We start from the raw sequence: 22613 nt of genomic DNA, 5'->3' as shown, positions 1-22613 counted from the left end.
GTGCCTGTAGTCCCAGCTACTCGGGAGGCCGAGGCAGGAGAATGGCATGAACCCAGGAGGTGGAGCTTGCGGTGAGCCAAGATTGCGCCACTGCACTCCAGCCTGGGTGATAGAGCCAGAATCTTGTCTCAAAATAAACAAAACAAAACAAAAAACTTCAATTAAGAGGCAGTGAGTGAGTTGCCACTGGACTGGAAGGTGTTAGAATTTGGAAGTAGCTTTCTATCTTTTGTTCACATTTAATAATTTTTCAGAAAGTCTGTCATATTTCTTCTGGTTACTGTTATCTTTTTCCTCATTAATGAATATATCTCTCTCAAAAGAATGGGCCAGAATCATAAAGACTAGGCTATGAGAAGTTAGTCATCTTAGCTAACCAGAGTACATCTTTATTAATGTCCAGAGGCAGAGGTAATTATGATGTACTGTGTGGGATTAAAGACTTTCTGATGAATGCTCTTCTGCAAAGCAGTTATATGGGGTACCACCATAGAATGTGGCCACTTAAATATGTGTCTGTGTGTCTTTGGAAATTGAGGCAGCCTAGAAGATTCTTCAGAAGCCAGTAGCCTTAGACCCAAGGCTACCCTGACTACTAGTGTTGGCTTCGCCAAGCATTCCATGTCTCAGCTGGAAAATGAGAAACAGACCAGATAATTTCTAAGACTTTTCTAGGCATAACATTCTGTGCTTCTAATGCAGAGAAATGGTGCAAGACTCATACCCTGGATTGGCACCTTTGTATAGTGCACTCTGCTTTCCATTTTGTTAATCTGTGGAGAGGGACAAGATACTTGTTGGCTGGATATTCTTCTGGCTTCCCGTTTTTCACTTTGAAGTTGTATTATTATTATTATTAACAGTGTCATGTAGACATCTTTGCAGGGGAAGGTGTACCAAAGATTGGGAGCTTCTTCCTGCCCAATAAGTGCAGCCATATGGCTAGGTTTGAGAGCCTTTTCTCCCAGTTTTAATTTCTCTGACAATAACAAGGTCACAGAATTCAGTATTTCATTGTCCTTTAGAATTTTGGAAATCTAAATTCATTGTTTTTCTTCTAAGTCTTAAAACTTCCTTTGATGGTAGTGGCAACTTTATATTAAAGAGGTCTACACCGAGAGACTGGACAGTTTATGAGGCCATTAGAAGCTCCGAGTGCACTTTGTATTCTTGCTTTAAACAATATAGTATGAGTAAAAGCAGTTTGCAAATGGGAAAGCATTATATGTGTAAGATATTCTTGTTATTCCATCTACTTTCTACTGCTTTGCTAAACATATCTTTTCTAGTAGTCTTCTCTGCAATCCATACAATACTTTTCCTGTTCTTTACTTCATTGGTCTTTTGCATTCTTATCTCTTCCTTTCTTCTGAAGGTTGTCTCATGATATGAGCAATTATTAGGCAAGCTGCATGTAAAATCATTCAGAAATGAAGCCACGTACATTTTTATCATGACTCAGATATCAAAGGACTGCTGCTTATAGGATGTCCTAAGTTTGGGCTGAAAATGCTAACATAAGCACAAAATAATTTCCTTTAGTCTAGTCTTATTCTCCTTGAAACATATATATTTTTTGCTATAAATAAAATAATAATTTTATAGGTATAAAGAAAAATAGAAATCTCTTGTACACCAATGACTTGGCAGAACGCTGTATAAGTCCTCATTGTTTCCTTTAAATTTTAATGTGGTATGATGCAAGAATTCATCTTCCTAATGTTTTACTACCTTTTGTTTTCTGCAGCAGAGTCACATTTCTCTATGTAAGAATTAATATGGAGGCACTAGATTTGGGTGGAAAATTAACTTTTCTAGACCAAGACTTATTTTTTTCCCCTTGAAATCCTCATTGTAAATAAAAACTGTAAAAATGTTAATACTGATATTTTTGAGAGACTCATATTCTTTTTTGTCTATACATATATTTGTAATTGCACTATAGTTAATGAGCTTGTTTTAGCAAAATGTGCTCTGGAAGTAAGTAAACTAGAATTCTACAATATAAGAAAAAGTTGGAAGGATCTCCAGCTACTCAAAATATTAAAGTTGCTTTGGTGTGCTAAACTAAATTCAGACGCCAAGTGAATCAGATAATCAAATAACAGTCACCTTAAGTAGCATGCCACTTACTAGTGGCATTTAAATATTTCTTTTAAGATACTAGAGAAAAGCTTAATCAATAGAGAAAATTATTGGAAATTAAAAATAACTTTTAAATCAATGAGTATGATACATCAAATTAAGTTTTTGCGTTTTAGTCACCTGTCTTGTACTCTGGTAAAGATAAAAGTGGCATGTACTTTTATTTGAACTTTTTAGTTTTGAATGTGTAGAAACAAACATCCGAGATAAGATTATTTTGTGGCTTGTGCTTTTTCTCCTTTCGAGAATAGATTATAAACATTTTACTTTGGTAGAATTCTACTTATTATACTTCTTTGGCAATTAGAATTTAACAATTTTGGAGGACAGGATTTTGAATAGTATCTCTTTTACTATTACCTCTCCTTGACTTTAAACAAAGAAGTGACTCTTAGGGAAGAGTATCAGTGACTCATGTTCTGTTGGAACATTTTTACACCATTTGGCACACATGTGAATTGGCCCATTAAACTTGCTAACTCTGAGGCTTGGTTCTTTTACTGGAGAAAATTCCCTTAGGAAGTAGCAAAAATTATTCATAATATTCTAAAGGCAGGACTTACTTGCCTTTTTTTTTTTTTTTTTTTTTTTTTTTTAAGAATGATTTGGAGACTTTTAGGGTAGCCCAGATTCTGGTTGCTATTGTACACAACTAGTGGCAACAAAGCTGTCTCATCACTAAAAGAGCTTAAACTTATTCCTCCAATAAGAAAATGTACTGAATAAGAAAACTTTGGCAGCTCACCTTCCTGGAACACTTTAAGCTTTATTCTTTAGTGTTGGTCTTTTAGTAGTTACGTCTAAAACTAGTTGATATTGAAGCAAACTGGATATATATACGTTATTGCTACCCTTAATGTGTTTTGTAATTTTAATTTTTATATTTTAATTAACTCACTAGTATGCAGTTATGACTTTGACTTTCTCTCTTCTGATATGGCACAACTTAAATATATTTACATGAGTTATACAAACTACATACCCCCACCTCCTCTTTTCTGGTGGCCAGAAATTTTGGACAGAAATGAGAAGCTAACCACACCCATCTGTGGGAGAGCAAGACTGTGAGCACCCATTGGGAACACATACAGACCAAGCTTAAGTGAAAAACTGAAATGCTTAGTGGTGCTAACATATATACATACATACACATATATATATATGTGTGTATATATATATGTATATATATATATATGTGTGTATATATATATGTATATATATATATATTTTTTGGCCATGGATGGGGAAAAATGAAAAGCTTTTTGAAAAATTGTATTTTTTTTAAAGAAAAGGGCCCATCCAACTATTAGCTATCAATTTTCTAGGAGACTGGGTTATTTTTCTGACTTGTTCTCAAAATATTTACAGCATTACATATTTTGGTCTCTGAAAGACTGAATCTGAAAGTATAAAACAACAATTTTCAGTTTTAAAGTTACTAGGTCTTCAAATTTATGCATTTAGGTAAGCCAAATATCCATGTCATTGTCTAAGTGGAATACATTTTTTTTTTTTTTGGCGTAACTCAAATGCTTTAAATCTTATATTTGCTCTTTTAGTTTATTGGTGCCAATTTCTGGCAGCCAGATGTTTCATAAATTAAAGAAATATTGTTTGAAAGATTCGAACATGCTTATTTAAAAAATTATTCATTGACATGTGATATTTCTCAATGAGAAAACTCATTATTTAGCTGCTCAAGTGATTATGTCTTGATTGTTCAATAAGATTGCTAGTTTCATTGATGTCAGAGATTCTTACATTTCTTTGCTTTATTCCCTGTATGTGGTAAAGACTCATTCACATTATTTGTTCATCGATTGATTTACTTTTGAGTCTCACCCAATCAAAAAGTGAAATAAACAATTTTAGTATTTAATAACTAAACTTGATATCACCCAAATGTGACAAATCCTAATGACATCTGCTGTGCTCTGCTATGCTCTAGATCTGTGACAAATTCAGCTCAGGGCAGCTTGACAAAACTGACTGAAAAAAAAATATGTATGTGATCAAGCAACTTTGTTGATTATCTCACATGCATCTGAAATCATCATGTAAGTCAGCATTGTGGTGAAGCCAGAGGAAATGGAAATATTGTCATTTTGAAGATTAGTCAATAAATCACATGTGGGGAACAATTTCCTGAGTGAAAATTGTATTTCTTTTAGCCAACTCCAGATTCCTTATAAATCTGTAATAAGTTTTTCAATTCTACTACCAAAAAAGTCAATAAAGGGACTTCCAGAAATTGTTCTTATAATGATTTTTTTTCAGGATTAGAATTTAAAAAATCTCAACAGTAAAATGTCATACCTACTACTTTGCTACTTACCAACTCAGCATTGTTCTCACCGAGTTTGTAAGCATATGAGTAAGGGTAAATCATCATTTGGGAGTATGAGTGGATTGTCAGATATGCCTTGATGGAAGAGAGGTTGTTGCGGATGAAATCAGCCAGGGCCTTGGTCTCCTTTTCAGACTCTGCAGCAGGTCCACAGTAAGTTTCGTCACAGGGGTTTCGAGAGGCTCCAATTTCTGGAAAAACATATGATGTTAATGGCAAGGATCACCTAGTGAAGTTCTTGTGAGGATGTTTCAAACTTTCAAATTAGGGAGTTGTTTTCGTAGGAGTCCTTATCAAGGAGTCCTTAAAGTTGTCCCTATTATGTATATATTATATAGTAAAATAGCGATTTAATCACAGGATTAGGATGGTATGTTTTTAAGCTAACGTGGTAAAAAGTGGCACAAGGAATCACCAATGTGTCTCCGTGTAGTATTACACAATGATATCAATATAGTGTAAGAAAATTAACAAGTAAGGGACAAACTAATATCCATGAAAAAATTATTACTATGATCATTCTTAATTGCATTATGATTTTATGTAAATATTTATTTAATAGCTGTCTCCCCCTCTAGACTATACATTCCATGAGTAGTAGGATTATGTCTGGTTTGTTCAGCCTTATATTTTCAGCATCTAGCACAGCTGGGAACACAACAGAGTTCTCAATATGTTTTGGTCAAATGAATTAAACTGTTTTTTTTTTTTTCGGTGCTTTTAGAAAGTTAGAACTTTAAAATATAAAACTTTGCAGTTTTTTTTATTTTAGATACTGTTGTGTTTTCATATTTTTCCTCTTATGTTTTTCAACAGATACATGCAAAATGGCTAGCCAGATACTTACCACACCAACCAGCATCAAAATTTCTGTTGGGGTCTGTGCCAATGCAGCTAGATCCAGCATGGGTGGAGCGAGTCTTTCTCCAAAATCGGCTCTGAAAGTGGACTACATAGTTAGGATAAATATAATAGAGAGTGGTTGGTTTTAATTTCATCAGCCTCTCTCAGTATTGGTGCATATACCTTGGTCCAGGTGTAGATGTAGCCATCAATATTGAGCACAGGCAGGACATAAAAGTCTAACTTGTTGAGAAGCTCTGTCACTTGGATCTCACGTCCATAGGTACGAACAGCCTGTATGTGAATTATGAAGAGGAATTTCATGGAAAAATGGAATTATGATGCTGTTAAAATTTACAAAGACTGTTGAATGCTAACTTTGGTAATAAAAGCAGCATTTCCTATTGAGGTGGACAATATTAATATTTAAAAAGCAATCAGCAGATTACTACCAATACTTGATATTTTTATTTATAATTGTTATTTCTAATTCTTCTTTGCTTCCAGGATATTTCTATTGCATCCTTCTTATTTTAACTTTTTACTTTAATGAGAAACTTATTTAATTAAAGACTCCTAAAGAACATATATACTCATTTAGGATAACAACTACAGTAGCTTTTTACAAAGTTAGTAGTGTATAAGTGTAAGTAAGGTATAGAACTTACTAGTTCTAGTAAGTAAGAAGTGTCTGTGGATAGCTGTGTATGTTCCTAATAATGTCATTTAGAAATGTATTTCTTTTCTATAAAACCTCCTGTAGATGGTCTCACTAGAGGGAATGTCCAATATAACAAGGTAATGAGAATGCCTCTCATAATAAGCTCACACTCATGGATTTTGGGGAGGCTCTCACCAACACTCCAAGCTGCATAGTAATGGGAGTTTCCTTTGTTGTCTTTCTCAAGGGACAATCCTGTTGTCTCTGTTAAATAATGTAGATACTTATCTACGAATGAGGGACATCATGCCCATTTAATACGTTCTCGTAGTCACAGTCCCTCTGCTCCAGCATCATATTAAACTTAAATTCAACCCTTCCCTAGGCTTGCTTGAATAAACTTTAAAGTAGGTTAGACTTCTATGTGTGAACAGTTTTTATATACTGTTTGTAATTATATATATAAATTAATTACAATATTACATGATAAAGCATGTGCTTTTTGGGTTAGAGGAGCTATACAATCATGTTCTTTTAATTGTCTACAAATTGGAAAAATAGTAAAATTTAATTCTAACATCCAGTTATCCTCTTCTGAAAGGCAGATGGTGAGCTACATAGTGAAGCTAAGTGATGCCAATCTGATACATAATGTCTAGAAACCAAGACTACATAACAAATATGTACGGAAGTGCTTCACAAAAAAATTATGTTGTATATAATAATATTCTTATATATTTAAAGCACTTCAATGTTTTCAACTTTTAAATTTGAAATAATTTTAGATGTACAGAAGAATTGCAAAAATAGTTCCGACATACCTGTCATCCGGCTTCCTGAATGTTACCATCTTACATAACCATGGTATAATTATTAAAGTCAATAAATTAACATGGATACAATACTATAAACTAAACTATAGACTTTATTCAAGTTTCACAAGTTTATCCACTAATGTCCTTTTTCCATTCTAGGTTCCAATCTAGGATCCTACATTGCCTTTATTTGTCACATCTCCGTAGTCTTCTCTGATCTGTGACAGGTCTTCAGTCTTTTTCTGTTTTATGACTTTAACACTGTTGAAGAGTGCTGGTCAGTTTATTTTGCAGAATGTCCCTTACTTTGAGTTTGTCTAAATTATTTTTCAAAATTAAATTTTGTTTACGATTAAAGGGAGGTCATTCATTTTAAGGAAGATTATCACAAAGGTGATATGTCTTTTCACAGCATAATATCTGAAGCTACGTTATATTGATATGTCTTATTTATTATTGGTGATGTTAACCTTGATCACTTAGTTAAGGTAGTTCCTTCTGCTAGGTTTATCCACTCTAAGTTTTCCCTTTATAATTAATACTTTTTGCGAGGAGATAACTTTTAGACTCTGTAAATATCCTGTTTCTCCTTGAACTTTTACCCACTAATTTTACTTCCATCTGTGGATTTGCCTGACATGATTATTGCTGTGATGTTCTGGTGATGATTTTATGTTTTGCTCATTCTTTGTACATATATTAGTTGTAATTCTTCTGCAAGAAGGAGTTGTTCTTTGCCTCTCTTTTATTTATTGAATCATCTATACATATCAGTAGAGACTCATGCATATTTTAAAACTTGTTTTTAAAAGGCTTTTACATACATCTTATTATTAGAATGATAAGGAATGAAAAACAGTATCATTTAGAGTAAGGACTACTATGCACTCTTTTCTTTTAATCTGAAGTGTACAATGATTGTTAGCCAAGAAATAATGATCAAATTGGTTTAACCACAACCATTAGCTGTTACATGACCAATCACTATGCTAGTTGTTGGACTCTCTACCAAATGTGGGTGAGAAAGTTCAGATGAGTGAAATTCAAATAAATACAATTTTTCTTTTTTAAAGAGATGAGGTTCCACCATGTTGCCCAGGATGGTCTCCAATTCCTGGGCCCAAGCAATTCACCTGTTTTGGCCTCCCAAAGTGCTAGAATTATAGGCATGAGCCACTGCACCTGGCCCATAAATAGAATTTTCTGCCTTATAAAGGTCTGTTGGTGGAAGTTGAAACTAATTTCCAAAATTGGGAACTTGTAATTGTGTATTTTTTTCTGTGTTATTATTCTCTCTAGGTTTTAAGGAATTAATTGAAAATTAAAACATACATTTCTCTTTGCCAAAAACCACTCTACACACTGACCTCTCTTACAAACCACTGGCAGAATGCAGGAGAAATCCACTCTCTGGCATGGAAACCACAGTCCATGAAAATGGCAGGCTTATTTTGTCCAGCTTTGCCAACCTATTGCAAACAAAAGGAAAAGGGAAACCATGATTCATCATAGGACATTCAGGGGTTAACCTCCACTACCCGTCTGGGCTTGAGACTCAACAAGTGAAACCTGACAGCAGCAAGAGCTGGATCCCATGATTAAATTAAAATATAATACTAACACAGTATGTTCTCGCTTCTAGACTCACAGTGTTTGAGCTGAAAGCTTATATGGCTGTTTATTATTTTTATTAAGCTTGACAAGCTCATATTTTCAGATGATGCTTGATTACCCTGCTTAATTGTACTCATGTGGAGGTTATTTTCAGCTGCTGTTATTAGGTGACATGACCAAGACAACTGGATGAGTAATTAGAAGTAATCATGATTGTTGCTAATCTTGTAAGAATTTTTACTACTCTTTCACTTATTCCCTGTCTTTTTATTTCCTTCATTAGAATTACATGACAAAAATGGTGTTAGAAAATGACAGAAACAAATTGTTGATGTACTTTGTAATGTTGTCTGATAGACATGAAGTTTATGAACCTGTTTAGCAAATGGATTTGCAAATGACAGCTGGGAAAGAAGAATTTCATCAAGGCAGATAATCATTTACATTGCTTACAGGAATGTGGTTAAATTTATAGGTCTTCTCTTATTTTATTGCATTTTTCCTTTTGAATAAATCAAAATAATGATTTAAAATCCACATATGATAAAAGAAGCTGGGGAATCTGGTTCCCTCTGGGATGTAGGCAGGAAAGAGTTATAACAATGTTTGGGATAAGCATGTCTGTGAAACAGATGTTCATGTGTTAGAATTCATTGATTTAAAGCCCTCAGACATGGCAAGGTCATGGTTAAAAATGATTACCTTTAGGAGGTAAATAGCACGTCCTTCAAATGTGGTTCCGATAACACTGCGAGAGATGAGGGCTGGATTCTCAGTGGCGACTTGTTGAGTCCAAGCCTCTATCTACCAAATGGAATCATTTGTAGATCAATGTGGCATTCTTGGTTCAATTCCCAAAGCAATATCTGTCTAAATCATGTGCACATCATACCGTTTCCCAATTGTTGTACTTCTCATAACTGTGTCCTGTTGCACGAACCCGGCTATCAAACTGAGCCTCCACCACATTTCTCAGGTTGCTTATCAGTACCCTGCAACGAACCAAAGTGGGTGTTCCTGTGAACATAAGTGTATTTTTCCCCAGTGAACACACATAAAACCCCAGAGCCACTGCTTTAGTAGATGGAACATTGCACTCTCTATAAATTCTCATGTTGTCCTCTGGTTCTTCCTGATGACCTTCAGCTGCTCCAGAGAGATTCTGTTACTGACCATAAAGAGTGAGTAAGTCACTAAGAAGGATACTGGAGAGTGCAAGCAAGGTAGGATCTTCCTCAGCCCAAACCTCAGGTATTTGACTATCTGTGAATCTTAAACTTGGAAAATGGTTGCTCCTGGTACCTGGGACATTTTGGGTCAGGGCCTTGGGCTTCCACACAACAGTATGTACTCAAAGCCTATCTTTGGTCTTTCTTCCTCAGGACTTTTCTGAATTTAGAACTAAAAGTCTTGCGTTCCAGGAAGCTACTCAGTCCTGGGTAAATGGGAGGAGTTGTCACTTTGGACATGTCTCTAGGTTCTGAGAAAAATATCTTGTCTGGAAATTCAGAAATATTAACAAGCTGAAGATTTACTTGGTAAAAGAAGAATGGGTTTAAAAAACTAGTTTCTATTTGCTTGTCTTTTGGGTGGTTTAAGTAATCTAATAATGGTTCTGTAGCAAGGTAATATGAAAAGTGGTAACAGAAACCTTTGAGGCCTACCTATTTAGAGAAATGAATTGTCCAGGTGATAGTTTCTATTATGAGGCCAGTCTGAAGGGGTGTGTGTATGTGTGTGTGTGTGTGTGTGTGTGTGTGTGAGACTTCACTTCCCTTTCTACTTTGAGTGAAAAGTATGCTTGGAAGAGAGAAAAGTTTATGATCATTAGTATCCTTGATCACAGTACTGTGAATATTACAGACAGAGGCCACTTTGCAGAAATTTCTATTATCCACAATTAAACCTTGAAATGATTTTATCTGACATGCAGAGAATTGCAGACACACATCAAAAGTGTGTCTTCTCCTCTGGTTGCCCCAAGGACATTCTGATGAAGTATGTCAGGGACATCCTCTGAACCTTCCTCCTGGTCACTCCTTCAATTGGTGAACTTGGGTACGAACTTGTGTCTGTTTTTAGGAAGTGTAATAAATTAATACTAACTGGGATCTGTTTCCTAGCAAAAGACAAACACTTTCTTAAGGTCTTAACTATCTTAAGGTAGTATTTAAAAAGGAAAAAATGCAGATTTTAAAAGTTATTCCATGGAGAAATATTTTCTATTGAGCAGCTGCCAATGCTTTGTGAGTGTATTAGTTTTCTATGGCTGTTGTCAGTTGCCACAGACTTAGTGGCTTAAAACAACATGAATTTATTATTTTATAGTTCTGTAGGTTAGCATTCCAACACAAGTCTCACTGGGATAAAAATGAGGTGTGGCTAAAAAAGAGTTATCAACAGGGAAGCTCCAGGGGGACAATCTAACTCCTTGCCTTTTCTAATTCCGAGAGGTCACCTGCATTCCTGGGCCATACCCTTTTTCTCCACCTTCAAGGCTTCAACAGCGGATAAAGTCCTCACATCCAATCACTGTGACCTCTTCTCCCTCTCTCTTTCACTTTAAAGACTCATGAGTTAGAGTGGACATATAGGACAATCCAGAATAATCTCCCTATTTTAACATCAGCTGATTAGGAACCTTAATTCCATCTATAACCTAAATTCCTCTTTGTGATAAACATGACATATTCACATGTTCTGGGGATTAGGATATAGAGTTTTTTGGGGACCATCAGTCTGTCTGCTATAGTTAGGAACAGTGATTTTAGTCAGCACTATAATTATATTCACTATCCCAGTTGAATTGTTAAGGAATAGGGTGGAAGTAGAAGGAATCACGAATGAGGAATCAAAAGATCAAGGTCATAGTTTTCCCTAACCCATAAATTGGCTTTAGAAAAGTCATCTAATCCCTGGACCTTCATGTCATAAGTTTCAGAAGGGGGTCGTTTGATTAGTAAATATTCAACATCCTTTTCAATTCTAAAATGCAGTGGCTTGATTCCAATCCATAAGCCTTAGTCATTTACATATATGTCTTCCAAGTTTATGAAAAAAATAAAAATTTGCCAGTTACCACTGTCATAACTCAGGAAAACGTGGAGGAAAACTAAAAAATAGTTCAGAAAAATGATATTCAAGGATAACAAAAAACTAAAAACAGACTAACCAAACCAAAACAAAGCAAGCCAAACAAGACAAAAACCTGGAAACAAACAAACAAAAAAATCAACCGGCAGAAACTGCTAAGAGGACAATTATGTCTCGATATCATAATGTGAAAGAACAAATCTTACCTAATAAGGATGAGCTTCTCGGAATGAAAAAAAAAAAAAACCCAAGAGGACCAGAAAATGACATCCTCTTTCATTTCAAAGCTTCCAGAACATATTGCTATCCTCTTACCTGCACCCAACCCTTGAGTTCAAATTATTATTATTATTTTTGTTTATTTATTTTTGAGACAGAGTCTCGCTCTGTCGTCCAGGCTGGAGTGCAGTGGCGCGATATAGGTTCACTGCAAGTTCTGCCTCCTGGGTTCACGCCATTCTCCTGCGTCAGCCTCCTGAGTAGCTGGGACTACAGGTGCCCACCACCACGCCCGGCTAATTTTTTGTATTTTTAGTAGAGACGGGGTTTGACTGTGTTAGCCAGGATGGTCTCGATCTCCTGACCTCGTGATCCACCTGCCTAGGCCTCCCAAGGTGCTGGGATTATAGGTGTGAGCCACTGCGCCTGGCCGAGTTTGAATTATTTAGGAGGATCAGTGACTGTGTGGGGGCTGGCATTTTGTTTGGTACTAAGACATTCTGTTAGAGTTATTACTACGTTAAATATTAAACATTTTCATCAATATCCAGGACAAAGAAGCATAAAAAACCAGTTAGTTAAACTGAAGATGACACCCAAGAGTAAAAATATCCTCTAGTAACTTGCAAAAGAGCATCAGAGTGAGGCTGAAATGTGTTGCTGACTTTTGCTTGAAGGCGGGGGACTGACCTCAAATGATCCTTCCCAGCCCTGTGGTTATTTGATTTTATTAGATTTAGGACAAAGTACTACTTTAGCTATATTACAAAATATTATTACTAAATAATGAGCTTCCATTCTAGAAGATTAAAACAATGCCTCACAGCTCCAAAATAGAGAAGCATGTATAGTATTTTATACTTTTATATGCTCGTTTTATAGTGGTGCCATCCAACTTCTTTTTTTTTTTTTTTTTTTTTAAACACACAAGCAAATTAAATAACTGGGACTCCCAAAAAAGCAAGGAACACAATGTCTGAGAAGTAAAGAAAGACATGACTCAGTTTTATCCCCTTTCAGATTTCTGGAAAATAGAATATTTGATCAGTACCTGGACTTTGTACCCACTGTTGTTGAAGAACATTACTATGTGCCTATTGCTGTCCTAGGACACCTTCCTGTATGCCTCTGAAATATGCAGAAAAATGCTGATATACGTGTCAGCAACAATCAGTCTCCCTGGATCAAGTAGGGCAAAGCAATCTTTCTACAGTCTGTAGCAAGGAATTCCATGGAGGGCAGGCCACCTAAAAGTTCTGTCAACTTAGCTTCATAACCATAAGTTGGAGATTTACACTATCTGATTCCTAGTCTTTCTGTTACTAAGAGTGAAACTTTGTCATTTAAAACTACAGTTATCTTTCTTTTTGCACATATTTTGATTTTTTTCCTATGATAATTCAGGATCTGATTAAAGCTGCCAAATAATACAGGTCTTGGTGAAGAGGGTTGGAAACACTGAAAAAATCTGAAAAGTTATTTTGGTAGAACTTGTGTGCAGTGGATGGCTCTTGTTATATACAAACACTACTGCAAATTTTTGCCAGCCGGAAATCGTCTAAATACAAGTTAGTTACCATATGAAGTAATAATGGGATGCACAGGGACTGCTTGCAACCCCAGCAAGGATATTGCTGGTATGCTTCTCCAGGATTTCCAGGGACTTCTTATTATTTAATATTTAGAAAATTATATGCTACAAATGTGCTAAGCAGCGAACAGAGAAGCAAAAATTAACAAGCTCTTAGCCCTCAGGGGATGTCCTATGTTCTAGAGGAGACAACATTCATACACAATTCCCAAAAAGTTCACCACTAAAAAAGAAAGTGAATTTTCTATCTGATTAAATAGAGATTGAAATTCTATCAGAAACATTTTACTGTTTTGTGATAACGATGGAATTAAGACATTCAGGTAGCTAGGGTTAATCTGTGGTCACTGATCTTTGTTTTTCTTAAAGAATTACAAAGAAACTCATCTTTTTGAATGCTACTGAAGGCTCCAAGGACTAGAATTTTAGATGTCCTTTTCAGTATAATAAAAAGAGCAAAATGTTATAGACATGAATCTTAATCACATTTTGAGACTTACCAGGTTATATCTTTGTTTTAAAAAGACAGTCAATTCTTAAGGTCACATTTTGACACTTCCTTCAGGCAGAAAGCACATAAGCTTTGTGAGGCATGATAATGGGGTTAAACATAGCAGTTACTGTTGACTCTTAAAAAAAACGTATATCTTTGTACAACAGTAAACCATAGCAGCATTCTCAGCAATATAATACCAGTTGTAATTTATTTATATATATATTTTTTATTTTTACAACAGCCCTTTGAGAGAGGCATTATATCTTCATTTTATTGATAAGAAAGCTGAAGCTCAGAAAGGTTGAGCAAATTACCCACAATCACACAGCAATGTGCAAAGCCAGGATTAGAATCTAGTCTGTTTTTTTCCCAAAGCCTTTACTTGTTGCACTATGCTACCCACTTCTCCTGATGGAGGTACAGATTTTATAGGTGACAATTCTGACATCTTCACTGGCACAGATACTATTCTTTTACATTTTTAAGATGTGAAAAACAAGAGAAATTTCTGCTAAAATTATATAGGCTACATTTTTCCAAAACATAATGAAGACTTGAGCTTGTGATGGGGGATTGCTGGATAAACATTTGAATGTTCAGGACTGGAGCCCAAGACTTTGTCTTTGTTCCTCCCTAATCTACCCCCTGGAGGAGGACCTCTGCTGTGTACTTGAGACCTTATTTCTTCCTTCCCTCTTATGCAAATGTCCTGGGTTAGCATGGTCTCTCCCACTTCTAAGCCTTAGCATATGGTCTGTTCTCTGCCTAAAGTATGGTTTTTTCCTTGTCTTTGTCTGGCTAATCAACTCCTACTCATCTTTCAGTTCTCAGCTGAAGAATCATTTCCTAGGACAGCCCTCCCTGACCCCTAGACTTGGTCTATTCTTCTGAACTCCAGCTCTTTACTCTTCTTTCCATCTATTAAATACTACTGCAATTCCTTACTTAAAGTCTGTTTTCCCCTAAAGGATGTGAGGCCATATCTGTCCTTATTAGAACTTGATACATGTAGACATTCAATATTGGTTTGTTGGATCAGCAAATGGACAATTGCCTTTACTTAGGAAGACATTCTTGTCATGAAAGACCTAGATGAACGAAAGTGGTATTCAGTGAGGGAGACAGGTTCAGCTTAGCCAACTACTCTAGTCCTTTCTTTGCATCTTTCTCTCCATGCCTTCTTCTACCATTAGAGATAGTGGTGGGACTTTAGAGAAAAAAGGACAGAAGGGCCATTCAGACTGACTCTAGACTTATCCTTCTACTAAAAAAAGCATAAATAGCCCTCATAACTCACAATAGGTCTGGCTGATCCCCTGGAAAGAAGAGCTGATAAGATTTGGGGTTAAAACTATGTCTAGCTGAGAATAGAGTATCCATTGGTTAGGCCTGTACTCTATACATTGCTTGTAAAATGGACCAAGTCAGATATCTGGCAGAAGACTTGGGGTTCAAGAATAAAAACCATTTTCATTAGAGCAATAACTAAACACAAAATCCATCAGAACTGAAGTCTTAAGACTTGGAATCCAGGGCCAGCTCTGCCATTACCTATTTGTGGGGTCCTGGGGAAGGCATTGGTCTTGGTCTCATTTCTTCCTTCCCGGAGTTATTCAAAGGCTCAGATGAAAGCATGCATGGGAGAGAATTTTAATATTTATAAAACATAAACTTACTTGTATTGTAGTTCATTCTGCTCTAGAACATTCTCCACAGTGACAATATCTTCTGCTTTAACATGGAAGTCAACTGTACTGTGAGGTTTGATTTGTGTGACAGAATCTGGCTTCCAGAAGTCAACCTGAATAAAGAGCAAGATAAACTATATTGGATACCTATAATTCAATGGGTGAATGATAATCTGCAAGCACATTATTGCTCTACTGAATTGAGTTATTTTCAAAATCAAATCATCCATGAAATCTGTTGAAAATATTTCCTTTGAGTGAACAAGGGTTGGAACCAAGCACTTAGATGTTGATAAAAGTGTTTACAAATATATACATAACCTTGATTGATTATCAATGAACATGAAAAAACATATAATCATTTCCCATAGTGCTAGTTGGTTGTATTCTGTAACTGTCCTTTTCTATTTATTGATTTTCTGGATCACTAACTTGTTGGAATAGCAGTGTTGTGGTAATGGATCTATGTGCCAGATGAATGATGAATTAACTAGAACTACAAAATTTAATGGAGAAATATGAAGCTGTTTTACTTTTTAATGGACTTATTTTATGAGTTTATCTTGGAAGTCATAGTAATATGTGGAACCAGGAGCATCCCTGACCTGTGGTGGATACATCAGGAAGAAAAATGGTATCTTTTCACAATGGATATATTGGCACTGTGGCTGGAGACAAATTGCTCTTGGGGATTCAGTCATGTACTGACATTTTCATTGATTCAGTTACTCATCAACTATTGTGAGAACCTACAATATGCTAGGCTCTGTATCTGAGACTAGGAATACATTAGTGGGCAAATCAAACATGGCCTTTGTCTTTATGGGGGAGACATTAGAGAAGATGAAGCCCCAAACATCTTTTTTTTTTTTTTAATCTGTGGATGTATGGTTTTAAGTATCACTTTTCAGTGGAAAAATATTAACTAAAACATACTGTGTCTTGTAGGTGTCTGTTTTTCTCTTCCTTGCTTGTGCTGAGTGGAAGCCTACAAGTCTGAGGTCAGCCTGACATTGGGTCTTTCTTTGTCCCTGTGTCTCAGCCAATCTCTGTTCGGATGTTTGCGCACTGCTTTGGGGCTAGAGATGTGTCTGATGGTGATATTTAGGACCACTGATTGGAAACTTGGAAGGGAGTTTGGGCAGACTTAGAGGTTGTGCAGCAGAAACTGACGAGGTAATACTATAAGACATCTCAGTTTCAGATACACTTGTGGGGCTCCCAGTAACCTATATTCTGTCCTGGTAAGCTTCAAACCACTGTAGAAATCTAGAGGTGGTGAGTCACGAATCAGGCCCATAAGGAATGTCAGGGCAATGGGAGGCAGGGATACTGGTGTTCCAGAAGAAAAAAGCGTGAGTGAGGTTGTCACAAAGGGATTGAAAGGATAGAGTATCAATGTTTGGATAAGCATTGGCTGTAGAAGGTGACCTAGTGAGTCAAGGATGAAAGGTTAAATGAAGTGAGGAAGTATAAAGACATGCTAAGATAAGGACAGGGAAAGCAAGGGGCTGGTGACAACTTCTAGTTAGCCAACATTGTGGAGAGAAGGGCAATGACGATAAGCACATTATAAGAGAAAGCATATTTTTGAAACTTAGCTCTGAATTTGTGTTCCTAATAAACACCTGTCATTCTATGGTGTGGTGGGAGAGAGAGGTATGTCTTTATTATAGACAACAAGGTTGAGAATTGGCAAAGTACATAAAGTCCTCCACGTATCTGTAGCTGACCAGACAGTTTCCTGCTGATACATAATTGCTGGGACCTTTTATTGTGCTCAGTGTACTGCCCTTGCTAAGATCTGCCTCTCTGTACCTGAGGGCTCTTTCCTCTAGAACTGGGAAAACCCAAATTATCAGCTCCAGGTAGACAGGAGATACCAGGGAAATTACTGTTTGTGGTTCAACCAATAATCCTGAAAAGCAAATGTTGAACTACTCCAACTCCTTCACCTCTCAGGTGGGATAATTCTGAAGTGTGTTGTTTGTACACATTCCTAGAGTTTCCCTGTGGGTTTACCTCCAGTTGTCCTCTGTGGTAGCTGGCTTAACACTGTTTCCTTTGTTGGCTGCCTTTACTTCTATTTAGCACTCCCCACTTCTTTACCAGGGCTCCCTGCACTTCCCAGATAAAATTCTTTCCCTTGAATCTTTGTCTCAGGGTCTGCTTTGGAAGAGCCTGTGTTAAGATGCTAGCTTTCCACTCAAAGCATCAAATGCTTGGCATGATGTTCTTGGTGGTGGTTCTAGCAGAACCTTGTGTATGTCTAGTGCCACTTCAGAACAGCTTAATTTCTTATAAATGGTTTTCTTTCTAATATTAAACTGAAAATTGCCATCTGTATCCTCCTAAGCTCTTACCCATTGGTCCTACTCTGCCAAATATTAGAAGAGTATATATATGTAGAGAAAGTGTTACTTTTAAGATTACAGTGTGAGCATTATGGATTCTTTAAAAGGGGGCAAACAAATCTCATAAATATATTTGACAGAAACTTACAGACCTAACCTGAGGTTGCTTAAAAATTTCCATTTGACATGGAGAAAACCAGGATAGCAAATCCGTCAACATACAACACTCTGGAGTGTTGCATGTGTGACACAGACCCACTATACTGGAGTTAGTCTCTGGTACTTCCTAGGAGAAATATGGCTGGAAATCAGGAGCAATGCTATAGCCTCACAGCTGTTTACCAATGTACCAAATATGAATATAGGTAATAAAGTCAAAGTAATAACATAAGGTGATAAATATAAATTTCAGAAATTACCAGGACCTTGTGAATGAGATGTATGTCTGAAATATAAACATGGAGTGAAATATAGGATGTAGATGTAGGGAATTAAACTATACATTATGAAGTTAGAAAACTGAAGTTATAAAATTATAAAGGTGACAAAGAACCATATAGAACATTTGTTGGATGATCAAGAGATATCTTTAAATGATAGCATTATAAGAATATCAATTTAATCAGCCGGCTGCCTAACAACTAAAGAATCCTTCCTAAAATATCTCGTAAAACTAGCCTAAAAGCAAGATAAAGTAGCATGCCAACCTGAAATTTTTCCAGGAATAAGATTGGCCAATAAAAAAATAAATATTGGTGTTGGGGATCTTTTTTTCTTCAAAAATTTGCATGAATTTGTTTCTTCACATTGCATTTGACTATAAGTCAAACATCTGATAGATTTTTCATTTATCTTGGTGAAATTTTCCTTTTTTGTTGGAAAAGAAAACAACTTCTACTCAAGCCCCAATTCCAGACAGCAGGGAGGAACTTACTGGTACAGTAGGAATGATAAGAACATTGGAAGACAGTAACCATGTTACTCCAGGCATAGAGAAAAATGCACCTTAAATTTGAGAAACACAGACTTCAAGACAGTCCAGAGAAAAGTGAATAGGTTTTATGTTGAATGCCTTCAATAAAGGAACAGGCACAACTCTGATTGTGAGGAGATAAAATAAAATCCTTACTATTCAATTATAGATTAGAAAAGAAGGGCTGCTGGAGTACAGTGTGGTCACAGATCTGCCCAATATATTCAGCATTTAAAAGGACATGTTCAAAAGCTGAGAGGAAGGACACATGGCCAAGGATGAATACAAAGACTGGATGCCCTTGTAATGATCTTATCAGGAAGGCTACAGCCCAGAATATGCTGTTCCCATAACTGCTAAGGAGAATGAAAATCTCATTTCAATCATGTTGAAAATAAAAGAATAAAGAAGAAATATGTGTCCCACTGCTTGGAGCTAAAGCATGATGTTTGCAGCCAGAGGAAAGAAAGAAGCCCTATTTAACTGTTTTTTGGCTTCTGTCTTTTCCAAGAGAGAGTTACGCTATTCCTTGTTTATTCTATTACTACTGAGAGATGAAATTACCACAAGGATAAGTACAGATTTTTTCATGTTATGATTTAAACAGAAATACCTTCTTTGGAAAGAGAACATTGAGGCCCAAGGTAGATGAGGACATAGGTGATTGATTATACTAGCCATATAAATTGTATTCAAAATCCCAGATCTAATGATAGTAATAAGAGCAAACACATATAATTCTTACTATTTAAGTTCTTTCTAAGTGTTTTATCTATATTAATTCATTTACATCTCACAACAATCTCCTATGTAAATAGTATTATCATCTTCATTTTACAAATGAGGAAGTTGAGACCCAGAGAGGTGTCCAAGTTTGACTAACAAGTAGTAAGGCTAGGAATTGAACCCAGGCAGTCTAAGTCCAGACTGTCTGCTCTTAACCACTATGAAATGCTGAATTTTGGATAACTAAAAAAATACCGCAGATGTGATTGCAGAACTTTCTCAGCAATCTTGGAAGAATCAGAGCTTGAAGGGCTCACTGGGGAGTAGAGGGGGCAAGTTTTAGATTTTATAAACAAGAAAACAGGTGAAGCCCAGAAGCAGGAGCTGCTGGGGCCTGGCATGGATTCTGGCAAAGCTGCAGAGTGAACTGGAAGCAGATGGATTGTGAATGCTGAGGAAAGGAAGCTGTGGTCTCTGGGAGCCAGTATGGTTTAAAGCAAGAATAAGTCAGGCCCAATTAACTTCACCTTAGTTTTGGATGAGAGCACTAACCTGGTAGAATGTTGAATCTTGATCTTAGTAAAGCATTTGATGAAGTCTCTGCATTGATATCTTTCTTTATAAACCAGAAAGCACCAGGCAGAGTTACCACTAGGTAACACCCCCCTAGCTTGGGTAGTCGAGTAAACTTATGCAAGCAGAATAGGTTAATGAATCTCTTCAGTGCTTAACACTATGTCTGGCACATTGGAGATTCATGATAAATATGTACTGAATGAGTGAAACATCAAGAAGGCCTCTAATTCTGTGACTCCTGACCTACTTAATGTTTTCTTTTATCAGTGACAAGGATAAAAGTCAAAAAGACATGATTATCAAACTTGTTGGAGATACAAAGATAGGGGGAAGAATTATTGCCCTGGATGACTGAATTAGTTTTCTAAAAGATCTCAACATGCTGAAAACAGGCTGTCAAGATAAATCTTAAAAGTGTAAATTTAAAATCCTACATTTAGGTGAAAAAAGTCAATTAGGTAAGCACAAAAGGAGGGATATCCTGTTTGAGGGTGATTCATGTGAGGAAAAAAAATTACCTAATGGTTTTGATTGAACACAGGTTAATATAAGCTCATAGTGTTCTATGACTGTTTAAGATGCTAAAAAGAATCTTAGGCACCATTAATAAATGTCTGCTTTACAAATGAAGGCAAGCAATGGCCCTGTAGTATATATTAATCAGAGCACACCTGGAGGTCCATTGTCAATTCTGGTAACTACATTTAAAAAAAGAAATATAGACAGAAAGACTGAGCTGTATCTAGATGTGAGCAGAATGATCAAGAGTCTGTAAACCAGTGCTAAGAAAAATTACGGAAAGCTTGAAAAAGATAAATCTTAGAGGTAACATGATATTTGGCTCAGCTAAGCCCAACAGGTCAAAGTTAGAGAAGGAAGCTTTCAGCTCAGAATAAGGAAGAAAACAGTTGGAATGATTTGTAAGGCAAGTGGGCTATTCCAAAAAGTAGTATACGAACTATGCCTGGAAGTATTCAAACAGGTATTACCAGGGGTAGTAACTGGGGATGCTGTTTCCCAGAAGGAAATTCCAGATTTGAGTGGATTGCTGGAATAGATGAGTTTATATTTCTTTCAATTCTGAACTTCTAAGACTGTGGTTATGACACTCTCCACCTTCTTCTTCCTTCCTCTATGCCTTAAAAGCTACAAAATGACTATACATGTGTATATATGTATATGTGTGTGTGTGTATAAGCTAGCAGATTATTTTATATATTTATGAAGAAACAGCATTGGCCCAAGTGGAACTACTGTATTTGTGGTCAGCAATAGCTTCCTGCCACATTATATATACAGTTTAAAATGTCAGTTCTCACCTCATATATAGTGGATTAAAAAATTAGCACAGAGATGTCAGTTTTTTGAAAGCAAAAGAAAAGTGTGAAAATCACTCATGGCTTTTTACCTTCTTTTTCCCGCTCACGTCATATCATTAAAGGGACCTGAATCGAGGTCATGAAAACCCAAGCTGTTTGATTTGGAATGAAAGAAAATCAAAGAGGACAGATGATACATGGGATGTGGAAATGAATTTGAAGTTGGACAAAAGCCCAGTTTTTCAATAATATACAAGTTGATCATTTTTCTCTTTTGCCTCAGAAGGAAAGTGACTGCACATTAGATGTTCTGTGACCTTCGTGACAGTTCCAACTCATCCAGTTGTCACACTGTCAGCTCTTTTAAAAGTTACCATGGATTTATAATACTACAGGGCTTATGGCAATCTAATTTAGGCAGAAAAAGAAGACATTATGGCACTAAATGTTTTCCAAGTTTTTATTTCTTGCTACCAAAAGTGCTATAGTTAATATTTCATGTTATTTTTTTCCATTGTTGGAATCAGAGTGCGATCTAAGATTTTAAATTAGATGTGAAGTAAATCAAAACTGTTACTTACCTGGGTCGTGCTGGCCAACTCGCGGATTATGTTAATGTGATTTTCATCTTCAACTTTAATACGGAACACCTTCTCGCTGAATAGTGAGATAATAGAAGCACAGAAAATTTGAAATGAGTAATGTGTCCAAATTTTGGAGCTAGCAAGGAAGAAGGACTTGCTCCTTAAAGATGGCTTACTTACCCTTCAAAGTGCTCACCACCATGATGAGCAGATGCCAGGGCCACAGTCGCCAGAACCAAGAGCGCCAACATTGTGTCTGACCAGGTCTAGTGGGTAGGTCTCATCTGCTTTTATAATCCTGAATGTTCTTTGCTTTCTTCTCCTGATTGCAAACAGGAACTATCATATCTTGATTAATAGTTTTCCTGGCATTGTTGCCTTGGTAGCTGTGTAAAGTCTGAGAGGGTATCTCTCTCAACACCTGTGGAAATAGAGTAAATACTCTCAAATTCAACTTATTTAATTTGGATCAGAACTTGATTAGTCTGAGAGTAAATTAGATTTAAATAAAATCTATTTTGTATTTTTTTCTGTTTTGAATTGAGAATTACATACAATAAATTCTACAG

The 22613-nt window shown here is 36.2% G+C and overlaps 1 protein-coding gene across 2 annotated transcripts in view; it reads right to left on the bottom strand.

Annotated features, from left to right (window-relative positions):
- Positions 1–22613, bottom strand: part of CPB1 (carboxypeptidase B1) — a 69334-nt gene that overhangs the window by 9769 nt on the left and 36952 nt on the right. For both annotated transcript variants that reach the window (XM_054482278.1, XM_063662325.1), the window contains 9 exons: positions 22225–22465; positions 22042–22117; positions 15501–15625; positions 9318–9417; positions 9128–9229; positions 8179–8280; positions 5519–5629; positions 5340–5430; positions 4481–4683 (listed from right to left, as the gene is read on the bottom strand). In XM_054482278.1, the coding sequence (XP_054338253.1) occupies positions 4481–4683; positions 5340–5430; positions 5519–5629; positions 8179–8280; positions 9128–9229; positions 9318–9417; positions 15501–15625; positions 22042–22117; positions 22225–22295 (981 nt within the window). In that variant the 5' untranslated portion in view covers positions 22296–22465. The remainder of the gene's footprint in view (positions 1–4480; positions 4684–5339; positions 5431–5518; positions 5630–8178; positions 8281–9127; positions 9230–9317; positions 9418–15500; positions 15626–22041; positions 22118–22224; positions 22466–22613) is intronic.

The sequence above is a fragment of the Pongo pygmaeus genome, chromosome 2 (assembly GCF_028885625.2).
Source record: "Pongo pygmaeus isolate AG05252 chromosome 2, NHGRI_mPonPyg2-v2.0_pri, whole genome shotgun sequence".
Taxonomy (NCBI): Eukaryota; Metazoa; Chordata; class Mammalia; order Primates; family Hominidae; genus Pongo; species Pongo pygmaeus.
The sequence above is the reverse complement of the archived record's forward strand: the minus strand, read 5'-3'. Positions and strand labels throughout refer to the sequence as shown.